At 35.6% G+C, this 12472-nt stretch overlaps 1 protein-coding gene across 6 annotated transcripts; it reads left to right on the forward strand.

Moving 5' to 3' along the window:
- Nucleotides 1-222: 222 nt before the first annotated feature.
- LOC149543609 (uncharacterized) lies at nucleotides 223-11866 on the forward strand. Of its 6 annotated transcripts, none has more exons than XM_089798395.1 (3): nucleotides 223-378; nucleotides 2407-2565; nucleotides 10931-11866. In XM_089798395.1, exons 2-3 carry the CDS (start codon nucleotides 2508-2510, stop codon nucleotides 11839-11841), a joined length of 969 nt encoding a protein of 322 aa, XP_089654521.1. In that variant the 5' UTR covers nucleotides 223-378; nucleotides 2407-2507; the 3' UTR covers nucleotides 11842-11866. The 6 variants fall into 6 exon arrangements, with proteins under 6 accessions (XP_089654521.1, XP_089654518.1, XP_089654520.1 ...); XM_089798392.1 differs by having other exon boundaries at nucleotides 240-378; nucleotides 2407-2586; XM_089798394.1 differs by having other exon boundaries at nucleotides 266-543.
- The last annotated feature ends 606 nt before the right edge of the window (nucleotides 11867-12472 follow it).

Raw genomic sequence — 12472 nt, forward strand, 5'->3', positions numbered from 1 at the left:
TACTACAAACTCATCTCCTCCTTCACAATTTATGCATTTTTCTATTTTGCATTAAAAAACTGGGTTCCTTGCACATAAACATGGGAATCATCCCGCTTCGTTTTAAGGATGGAGTACGTCGCAGAATAAGAATAAGAATAAGGTGGGCAACCGCTCACAACTTTTAATCATGAAGAATATGATCAGGTCCGTACTAAAGCACAGCCTTTCTCCATTACTGGCACGAGGCACGATGATGGAAATATTGGTGGGACTTTTTCCAGTGCTTGTTTATGCTTGGTTCTTACGCCACCTTAAAAGATGTCAATTTGGCTCCACTTCGGTAGAATAAATTGCAGCATCCATTTGAGTTTCAGTTACAATTAGCAGCCATTGCAGGTAGTACATAACCCTGAGTGTTTTTCTTTGATGACTGCTTTTATGTTTTTGGTATTTTTGGCTGTGGGGAGGGTGGTATTTGATGATGTTCAGGGAATCCTTGAGCACTTAGAAGAAAATTGTAGCGTCAGTTGAAGTTTCAGTTACAATTGGCAGACAATGCAGGTAATAATAAGCTTTGAGTATTCTTCTTTCATGACTTCTTTGTTATTTGTTTTTTTTTTTCTTTGGGGAGGATCGTATGATGACGTTTATGCAGTTCTTCTGTAACCCATATCTGTTTCTTGCTCAAGTTTTTTGGTGAAGGAATAAACAATGACTTCATGGAATGAGGCTACTGTAGTTTTATTTTATGGATCAGGCTAAAAAGAAACGTGTTGAGTTAATGGTCCTTCAACTGAAGCATCAAAAGCACAAGGAGCCGTTTTCTGGAAAATGGTTTCATGACAAATTAAGTTATTTTTTTCTCTTTTGTGTTTGAATAGAACCCAAGTAAGGCCTCGAGGGTAGCCATCTAGCAAATTTGTGTTTTCATTGTCTTAATTGGCCATCAAAGTTTTTATGGAAAACCGCCATTAAATAGGCAGGCTCAGTTGTTTGGACATTATACTTTTTGCTCTGGAATATATTGCACTAGCACAATCCTTTGTGTATAAAAACAAAATCTTTGGGTTAGATATATTTATGGAGTTGATGTGAGTGCACCTGATTCAGAAATTTATAGAGTTTTATGCAGCTGAAAATTATGTTTCTATCTTCTTATATTCGACAAACCTAATTTTGACTGTTCTGGTTGAAAATTCATGTTTAACATCTACTTTAATCTTGGCGGATGTTAGAAAGCTCTATCTTAATTCTCTTATAAACTTCTACGCTTTTAATGAAACAACCTGTAAACGATACGTAAGAGCTGTAACCCTCCATAGAAGTCTATCGTAACTGAGGGCCTTTATAAAATTAATTAGCAAAGACGTTTGGACCTTCTCAACAAAAACTACGTAAAACGTGATTTGTTGAAAAAAGCCTTGAAAAGTACAAGAAGTTCTCACAATTTCCTTTGAGTTGTAAGTTTTTCATCTTTTCATGAGAGCACCAAGACAGTAAGAACAAGAGCAGTAGTCTCCTCATAGAGTCCATTAGCCTAAGAATCATTTCTTTCAAATAGGAGCATTGATTTTATAGCTTGAAGTTTTGAGGCTGCAGAGGGTGTTCAAGTTTTCACAGAACCTACACATGATTTTTAAGGATTTTTCATCCCAAAAGTTTAGATGCTTTGAAAAACTGTGCCCAAAGTTGGTTATTTCATGGGTATCATTTTTCTTTTTGAATTGGGAAATGGCCATCTCATGTGACCGCGGTAGATGTCCTCTGCAGGTGGTACTACCAAACTATTGTCAGCAAGTACAACTGATTGAAATTTGGAACAATTATAATTGAAATGGTTCCGTGGAAATAAAATTTCTTGCTCTTCCCCCAGGTCTAGGTATTTTGGCACATTATTTTTGTGGTTCTAATTTTCTATAATGCCTCGTGTTTTTTGTCTAGCTAATACTGATAATTCAAAACTTTATGATATAAGCCTGAATTTTATTAGCAGCACTCGGTGAGAAAAACACATTAGCCCCTTCCACTGAAGTTATGGCGTGAACACTAAATTGTTTAAGGAGAAGATTCTTTGTTATTCCATTTCTCCGATTCAGAGGTTTCATGCTGTCCAAACACCCTGGGAAGATAGTAGTTTTGTCCATTTTCATGGAACCACTTCTTAAGTTTATCTATGAATCTCTCAAATGTTCCTTTTGCTTCAAATATTTTGATCATTAATAATGCTATATCTGCTTGGTGCTGCCTTTATGGAAGGGTGTGAGAATTATATGATTACATGTGGATGCCCCTGGTGAGTCAAGTGTGCATAGAGTGCTAGGGAGGCTTATGCAGGCCTCATATTCCTTAGCAATTTTGTCTCTTTCATTAATATTATTAAAATTTCTGAAAAATGGTGCGTCTAACTCTTCTGTTTGCTTGTAGAGGTGCTCAGGGTTATGATGCAGGCTGTTCTTTATGTTGATATCAGATTGCAACAGAAGCAAATTAAGATGAAGGCATTCAGAACATGAATATATTGGGCAATGGCTTTAGATCCCGCACATGTTTCACAAAATTGGCAATACACAGATGACTCCAATGGTAATCCTCTCTTTTATAATTGTAAGTTGCAGCAATAAAATGAAAGATTATTATTTTTTAAATAAACTTAGAATGTACTATAGTAAACTCAATTTACTTCAAACATGCAAAGCAATGGAATGTGCTATGTTCTCGTGTGAGTTGAAGTTGATGGCAGGTATAATGTGAGATCAAGTTGCTGTAGGTTTTATGTGAGGTGAAGTGTACAGTTCCCCTACCATTTCAGGTTTTTGATTCAATACAACCCTTTACAATGTCACAAAGGTCCATCGTTCTTAAAAATCACCCTTTAAAGTTTAAACAACTAAGAGGTTTCTGCAAAAGTAATTCCTAAAATAATTGAAACAGAACGTTATTAATTAGTCCATGTGTACATGACACTGAATAGTTTATGGAACCCTATGTTACCCCAGGTTTCTGGGATGAGGTCATGGGGGGACGGGGAAATGAGTTTCTGGGATGGAATTTTTTCCTCGGAGCAGGGGACGGCAGGGGATGACAGTGGGAACAGCTGTATAAAAAATAGGGAAAATTTAAAACATATAGGGAAATTTCAAATATTCATATAAAAATGTGAATAAAGAATGCTTATATAAATCATATAACCTTAACATATAATGTTTGTGTTATATAATTTAGCTTCAGAGTTCACATGAGAGTGGAAATCAAACAAATTATCAAATCTGAAACATAAAGTTTATAGGAGAGCCAAGGTAAAGGTTTATGGAATTTTCCGAGTTTCCGAGACATCCCGGAAATAGGGATGGGTCAAATTTTGCCAGAAACGCGTCCCTCGGTAACACAGATACAACCACAATTTTTTTGCTCTTGAAAATCAAAAGTGAACAAAATTCAGGAGAATGTTATAAAGGTCGGTTCTTTTTCTACTTTTTTGGGTTAAAAAGCATCCTTTGTACTCTATAATCTCATTTCTTGAAAGAGTTCTCACAGAAAATTCATTATTAGGATCTGCATATACCTGTCTTGCATGTTATTGTAAGCTGGACAATTTATAATGAAACATTTCTTTGTTTCTGCTGCTTCTGTCATACAAAATAGATGTATCTTCACCTCCTATTCCTCCTTAGGTGCCTTATTTGCATACCTTATAAATGTGTTCTTGTGAGCTAGTCCTTTATTTATGGTATAAATATCTGTTCACTCTATTTGATTTCAGGGCATGTAAGGCATCTCATGATTCTTGCAGTTGTTGTATTCACTGAGACTGTTTCTTTCCTATATTCTTTCATTACATGGGTTACTCTTATATTTAATTAGTGATTGGGCATTTACTCAAGCTAATATTTCTCTGTAACTTCTCTTCCCATCCCGCCATGGGTCACCCATTGAGCTCCACATCACTGATTATTTTAAGGGATAAGGTGTTTGGATCCCTTTCTATCTTTATCAATATTAGGCCCAGTATGTTTCTGTCCCATAAAGCACCTTCAGAGAAACAAGTAGCCCAATACTAATAAGAATCTAGTGATCCTCCATCTCCAAATATTTCTTTCACATATATATACTTTTTTATAGTGAGAACTTTTCTTTCTCTTCTTTCTAATGATTACTCCGTTTCAACTATGTTGCTCAAGTGCAGACCACATCGTTTCAGACAGCACTTCAAGATGATCCACTTCAAACATGAATTTAATTGGTATTTTTTCTTTCGAAGGAGAAGATTAATATCTTTTTACCAAGTGAGAGTCCATCCCATGGCTGTCTATCATTAAATCATCTTGTCAATGCTTAAAGCATAAACCAAAGAATATGAGATAGTGAATAGGTTTGTTTAACCACTGTATTACTTCCAAAAATTTCAGACAACTCTACTGCATCTTAATACTTGCTCTGATAAAGTCACAAAACGTATGGATTTCTGTTATACAGTTATCACATGTTACTCTTTTTCCATGTTACTGCATAATTTGCCCCTAGGCACCCTGTAATGGCTTTCTTAAAAATCACGATGTTTTTATTGGAAACCAATTCAATCAAATTGTTAGGAAGGTGGGCTATTGTTGAATGTTTTGTTCTGAAACATGCTTGTCCATTTTCTTTTGTTTGCTTGACTTTGATTCAAGTGCTAATTCTGTTTTGCATTCTACACATGCTCATCAAAACGTTTTGCAAGGGAGGGTTTCACCATGATGGTAGTTTTGAGTTTTGACAAATTTTAGCCATGAATGTAATTGACTGGGTGTAAAATGATTGAGCTGCTTTCAGATTAATATAATATTGTTTCCTTGTTTTTCTTTTTTCACCTTTCACGGGAAGCCAAAGCAATAGAAATAAATCATCAGTATTAAATTCTCAGACCATGATAAGCAGATTCTGCACTTAGTAAATTAACCCTGAAAGCAAAGTATCTTAAATGAAAAATCTGAGCAGAGCAACAGATCCGAGTACAGTAATCTGCAGACACATACTGCTGAAAATTTGAACAGAAAATACTCACAAACTTGAACTTCAAAAACTTTATCTATATTTTTGCTAAAACTGAAAGAATTACATTGCACCTTCCCCTCCCCCCCTCGTCCCCTTTTCTCTCTCATGGAACACAAGAACTCTAGGATAACGCTAGGATATACAAAGGAATAACTCCATCTCAGTGGATCACCTAAGCTAGAGTAAAAGCGCAAAGGCAGAAAAAATTAAATCAAAAAAATTACTCTGTTCTTAAACAGGAAATTCTCTTACAATAAAGAATCCAATCAAATATAGGAAAATAAAACAGTATACTATTGTGAAGGAAATGAAAAGGAGAAAATATTTGTTCCCTTCTAAAATTAGGAAAAGCTAAAATGGTAAAATATGGTTGCTAGGTTGCATTTTGGAGAGTGTACCCTGCTGAAGGAGAACTCCCAGCAACAAATATAGAAAAACTATCACTTAAGTGATTCCTGTCAAACCCATTCTCTCTCTCAGTATCTCAAACTTCCCTTTTGCAACAGGCTTTGTCAAAATATCTGCTATATATAAATCTGAGGGAACATACTTGTAAAATATGGCGCCCTTCAAGCTTTGTCCCTCAAGAAATGATACCAAATATCTATGTGGAGTGATCCTACAACACCAGATTCTCAAAGAGCTTGATGCAACTTGATTGTCACAATACATGATTGTTGGCTCCCACATCTAATCAGTAACCTTTCTATCAACTCGCAAAACTAAATAATAAGAACTAGCAGAAGAAACTGCCGTGTACTCATCTTTTATGCAACTCTGATTGTCACAACACATAAATTTTCTCTCCCTTATCTAATCAATAATCTTTCTATCAACTTGCATAGCTACATAATGTGGCAACTAACAGAAGAAACTGTCATGTCATCTATCTTTTCTGAACTCAGCTCATTCCTGTTTGCTTTCTGCTGAATTATAATATCATACCCAATCCCAAGTTGGGACAAAATCTTAGACTGCTCTTCCTAGCACTAGCATCACCTGCCCAGTCTAAATCCACATAGGTTTTAAACATAACTCTCCTTTCCAATATACCTTAATTCATATTGAAGCACATGCTTTACAATAGTGTGGTAAATTTTCCTCTACTCAATAGTGAACTGGTTCAATTTACTTACTACAAAGCAAAGATCAAGTTGATTATTTACCAAATACACGAGGGAACCTATCAACTGCTTGTATGTTGAAGAATCCACCAAATATAGTTTTGAATTATTAGTCACCTTCACATTTATAACCAAAGGAGAAGCCAAGGGCTTACAACCAATCAGCTGATTTGTTTAGAATCTCTATTGTGTACTTCATTTGACCAAGGAGGCACCCTACCACACCTCAAGACGCAAAAAAAGAAAAGTGCATAGGCTAACGTCCTTTATATTGAACTTAGAGGTCAATTCCTTTTGCAATTACCTATGATGATTAAATATCCACATACGAGACCAAAACTAGCAAATCAAATTGATCAAACAGATAGTAAAGATTAGGATATATAGCAGTTTTTGTGAGGTCCATCAACCTATTAGTGTTAATCTCATGATGCTTGTTTCAAACCATGCATTACCTTCAATCTGCATACAGGCTGATTGGCATACACATCATCATCCATATTGTCATGAAAAAGGGGTTTCTTTACATTTATCTAATTTAAAGACCAACAAAAGTAAGATGTGAATGACATAGTTATCTTGATAGAATTGTAACTTTCAATTGCAGCAAAGCCTCCTCAGTCAACTCCTTCTCTATGGGAGAACCCTCGTGCAATGTTTTTGGATTTCTACTTCTCTATGCTTTGTATGCTTCACCTTGTACAGTCACTTGGAATCAATCACTAATTTCCAGTTTGGTCATTAGCAGAATTTCTGAAATATTATTCTATATGATGGAGCTAGTTTCTGTCACAACTTCATCATGCCTACTCTGAATTTGCCTACTCAAAATTGGAAAGCTCTTATTTCTTCGTATGCCTACTACAATGTCCAAGCTGTTAAGGCATCTTGCCTATACCAGAAGGTTAATGGGTTATTTGTTGTTGCACTAGAGTTTGGTTGAACTGCAGTTGGTACTATTGTATTTTATTGATCAAAACTTAGTAATTTGTTCACTTCCATCAACCTCCAAAGGAGGCTTTTAGAACTTCGAGGATCAAGCATCCTCATCAAACTTCACATCTTGATGCTATCTTTTGTTGTAATGAAAAATAGATCTTGTGAGCCTCCATGAACTTACCATATCCCACAAATACACTCTTCAAGTTAGAGGGTTCAAGTTTTGTTCTCTTCCCCTCTAGCACATGGGTGTATATTAGATTCCCGAAGACATGAAATGAGAAACATTAGGCTTCACTCATATATTAGCTTCCTTTGGAGTTTTTCCTTCAACATGCTGCCAGCACACCTATTTTAGAATTTAAACTACCTAAAGAAAAATAGGTAAATCAAGGTCATGAATCACGACCTCTCTATAATTGAGTTGTTGCTCATCTCTGCAACTTTGTTTCGTTGAGGGTTGTAAGGCACAATTAACTCCCTCTTGTTCCCTACATCTTTGCAAAAAGGCATCAGTCCTGTGAGGTATGCTTTCCTTCATCAAAAGACATCAAAACCTTAATTTTACTTTCCATCTATTCTCCACAAGAGATTTGAATTCTTGGACCTTTCCGAAATAGTATCTTTGGCCTTCATGAGGTAGATCCAAGTTTTCATTGAGAAATCATCACTAAATGAAATATGACAAACATTTCTTGCTAATGAAGTTGATGACATAGGTGTGCACATGTGTAATGAGTCATTTTGATTGGTGTTCATTGGTAGGGACAATAGTTTTGACATGGCTGTTGAGTGCACAACCCTTTCATACTTTTGTCTTTCCTAACTTAAGTGATTTGTGCACTGTATCCTTCAAGAGAGGTAATGCTTCCTGTTGTAGGTGATCAAGTCACTATGATTTATGAAGGTTCCATTTGATTGAATTTGCAATCAACCTATAAAGACTGCCATTTTTCCTTGAGAAACCATCACTAATGAAATATGGAAAATGTTTCTTGCTAATAAAATTTCTGACATAGGTGCACGTACTTCTCATGAATATTTTGATTGATTTTCATTGGTAGGGAAAATAGTCTTGACATGGCCGTTGAGTGCACAACCCTTGCATACTTTTGTCTTCCCTAACTTGAAATTAGGTAGTCCCCACACTATAACCCTCAAGAGGTAATGCTTCGTTTTGTGGGTGACCAAGTCACAATCATGTATAAATTTTCCATTTGATTGAACTAGCAATCAACCTATAAAAGCCGCCCTTTCACATACCTCTGGCCAATATTCAACTATGATCTTGCCTGCAGTCTTGGATAATGACTTGTTTATTATGAAAATATTTTGGTTACTATTGTATTTTGTTGATCAAAACTTTGGATAGTAATTTGTTCACTTTCATCAACCTCCATAGGAGGATTTGAAGACTTAGAGGACCAAGCATCCTCATCAAGCTTCACATCTTAATGCTATCTTTTGTTGTGATGAAACGTAGATCTTGTAAGTCTCAATGAACTTACCATATCCCACGTTGTGTGGGTGACCAAGTCACAATCATGTATAAAGTTTCCATTTGATTGAACTAGCAATCAACCTATAAAAGCTGCCCTTTCACATATCTCTGGCCAATATTCGACTAAGATCTCGGCTGCACTCTTGGATAAAGACTTGTTTATTATCAAACTCAGCCACACACTTAAGATTTATTATAGTTGACATTGAAAGTAGATTCTAAGTTGAACTGAGAACATGTTAGACATCATGGATTTCAAGAACATCACCTCAAGCCATATAGAAGAAAAAATAGGGTAAATAGTATCGTGATCGAATTTCACCGGTATGCTTTCCTTATACTGTTGAAGTGTGTTGAAAGATTTCTTATGGAAAGTTATGTTTTTCAAATACTCCACTATCCACATGCCTACCTACACCAAAAATGTTGCTATTGGATAGCCATGACATTCTGGAGAGTTGCTTCAAGCGTAAATGAAAGCTCATCCATTATTGAAGACTCTACTTCCGAAAAAATGATTTTTTTGTTGTTCCACTCTCTTGCATTCTGCTCGAGGTACTGAGAAGCATGGTACTTATTCTTGTGGCATTTGAAGCACTTGATATTACTCAAGTCTTTCTTCTCCTGTTGATAAGAATTTGAGTCATCCTTTCCCTTCTGAAGCTTTTAGGGTCCTCTCACTATCTTTCCTCATCTTCCCAATAAGGGCTTGGCTTTATTTCTTTTCCATTTTGGCTGAAATAGATTGCAGTCTAGTTGTCCCTTAGATAAAATCATCCCAAAATTTTCAAAAGTGAGAAGCTTCCGGTGAGCACAACCACCTTAAACAAATGGGTTCTAGAATAAGGAGAGCTCATTTAAAGCTATAGACACCAACTCATAATCATCCATGCTCACCGTTGTAGCTGCAAGCTAATCCCAAAGTTCAGTGATCCTCACAAGTTAAGTCATGCACATGGCAGTAAGCTTCTTCTTTAGCAGTGTCTTGTGGGAAATGTTCACATCTCACACTTTAATTATTAGAGTGGTCAATGCATGGTACATCTCCTTTGTTTTCTTCTTCTTTGCAATGTGAGGGATCAAATGGTCCTGCATGAAATCTTGGATGATTTGCCTTGCGTCACAATTTTAGATTCTACAAAATGTCAAAAACTAACTTTCTTTAGTAGCATTGCTTCACAATTTTAGATTCTACAAAATGTCAAAAGTAACTTTCTTTAGTAGCATTGCAATATGCACTTCCAAGTTAGAAAGTTGGAAGTGTTCTCTATTGTCACACTTTGTGAAACTGAGATGATCATGACTACAGCTTTTGAAACATGCTGAAAGCAGACAGATCAGTTAAGAATAATTCAGATCACCAGCCTATGGCAGACACAGAGCAGCACTGAAATCAGAAGAGCATTAAGGGCATCATACCCTATTGTGCTCTGGTACCATGTTCTAAAAAAAAACTGTAGTAAGTGGATTTCACACTTCAAAAATTAGCTCAAACAGAAAAAAAAAAAAATTGAAACAAAAACTCCAATTACAACAGAGGATGGATTATGCTAATCTACAAATACATACTGCTGAAAATATGAACAGAAAATATTCATGAATCTGAACTTAAAAAACTGCATCTATCCTTTTATTAAAACTGAGAATTGCACTACATGTAATTTGACACTCTCTATCTCTCTTATTTCAATGGTGCGCCCAAGATCTCTTTTACAGAACAGGAGAACTCCAGATTTTACAAATAAAAAATCTCCATCTATTGAACACATGGGCTAGAAGAAAAAAAAACTAAAACAGAAAAGCAACTGAAGCAAAAAACAGTACCTTGTTCTAAAATGAGAACAGCAGCTTCTGAGAAGTTAGAATCCAATATAAATATCAGAAAAGAAAATAGCATGCTTTCACAAAAAGGACAGAAGAGATCCATGCCTAGGTAAGAATAAAAAAAGCTAAAACAAAGACTAAAAACTGATCCCTGTTAAGTATTTGGAGAGTGTGCCCTGCTCAAGGAGAACAGCTGCAAAGCAACAGCTACAGAAAAACTAACAAGAAAGCCCCTTAGGGAGCCACATCCCAAGTTAACTATAGGATAATGTGAAAACTTTCTCTTCTGTAGAATTCTTATCTGGAAGTCTCATGTAGGAGGTATTTCAGCTGTTTCAGGAGCCTCTTGCATGCAAATGTTTCCCTAGAAGATTAGATTTTTTTTCCACTTCATCAATTTGGATGTTTTGCAGTTTTTAGTTTTTCACAGGCTACATACAACCTCCTTCAGCAAAAGATATCTGTTGTATCCATATCCATGGGGCCCAACCTTCAAGTGTTATGTAACTGTTTACAATTTGTTATGCAGTTTGTCATAAAAGGAAACCATGCTTTGGATGGTTATCAGATGATGGAAATTCTCCAGAAAGATGTGATATAACAAAGAAGAATGTGCAATGGGTAATACATACTGGTGAGAATGCTGCTGGTTCAAGATTGATCAAGTCTCCACGTAAAGTAATGTTTTCAGATGATATACAAATGCATGGATCTGACAGCATAAATAGCAGAATGGGCAACATATATTCTGATGAAATGAATAGTAGGATTGGCAGAAAATATTTTGGTGACAGGAATAATAGAAGTGACAGAAGACGTTGTGATAAAATGAAATGTAAAGTGAGCAGAGCATATTCTGATAACATCGAAAGTAGATTGGGCAGATCACCTTCTGATGACATAAATAGGATAGTTGACAGAACCTTTTCTGATGACATGAATTTTAGAACGGACAGAATTCATTGTGATGAGATAAATATTAGAGAAGGCAGAAAACACTCTTGGCCTCACGCAAAAAATTATCCAGCCTACCATAGGAGGACATCACCCTTCTCTCTGAGAGGCTACCAAAGAAGAGGACCCAAAATGAAGGAGCCAAATAGAGTCCAGAAACATCACATGCAACTTTTGGAGAAGGGTATTTGTCATGACTTTAAAAGTAACTTACACGAATGGCATTACATGAAAGATAATCAGACATGTTCAATAAATGATAAAAGAATCATTTATAACAGGAGGTACTCTGCTGATATAAGCCATGAAAGAGAGGAGCAAACAGCTATTGACAAACCATTCAAATCCCATAAGAAGAGCAGGTTCTATGGGAAGGAAACTGCTCATCTGAGAAATCCCGATGATGTGTTAAGTTCCTTTTCAAGGAGGAAAAAGTTTGAGAATTTCCACAAATCTGAAAGAAAAATTAGATGGACCATGAAGTAAAGTAAAAATTTAAAAAGTTTATATATTTTCTGTGTTGATGTAAGGGCAATTTATTCTTCCTTTGATTCCCATGACAGCAGCTTAAATCTTCATTTGAGCATTTTGCTATATTTACAGTCTAGTTGAAACCATGTTTTTCCGTTAAACAATGAACATTTTATATTTCAGCGTGGTTTCAAATTTGTGGATCAGGAAATCTGTTGATATTTGCTTTTAGCTTTACCGTGTTCAAATAATGGCAAATTGTTAATTCCTTACCAAACACAGCCAAAACTCAAATACTCAAATACCATATAAAATATTTGAGGCTTTAATTTTAATGTTGTGCATTACAGTAATTTGCCATGGTCCTTATTAATTTTTAAAGAATCATTTTTGTTGAACACGGGCATGTTTAATAATTTCTTTTATAACTGTGTTGCATGGAACTGTTCTTGTGACTTCTGTCTTGTTTTATCATACTCATTATACTCTATTAAACAAATGTGTCTGAATACGGTCACTTTAACATTGGCATGTTGATTTTATGTTCATGTCTGCTTTGTGTTCTTACTATTAAAAAAGAAAATAAAGCAGTTTTGATATCACTTCAATACAGAGCAGAGTATTTAATTAACAATCAGCAAGATTC

This window comes from Cupressus sempervirens, chromosome 8 (genome assembly GCF_028749045.1).
Source record: "Cupressus sempervirens isolate cs-2001-9-10 chromosome 8, ASM2874904v1, whole genome shotgun sequence".
In the NCBI taxonomy this organism is placed as follows: Eukaryota; Viridiplantae; Streptophyta; class Pinopsida; order Cupressales; family Cupressaceae; genus Cupressus; species Cupressus sempervirens.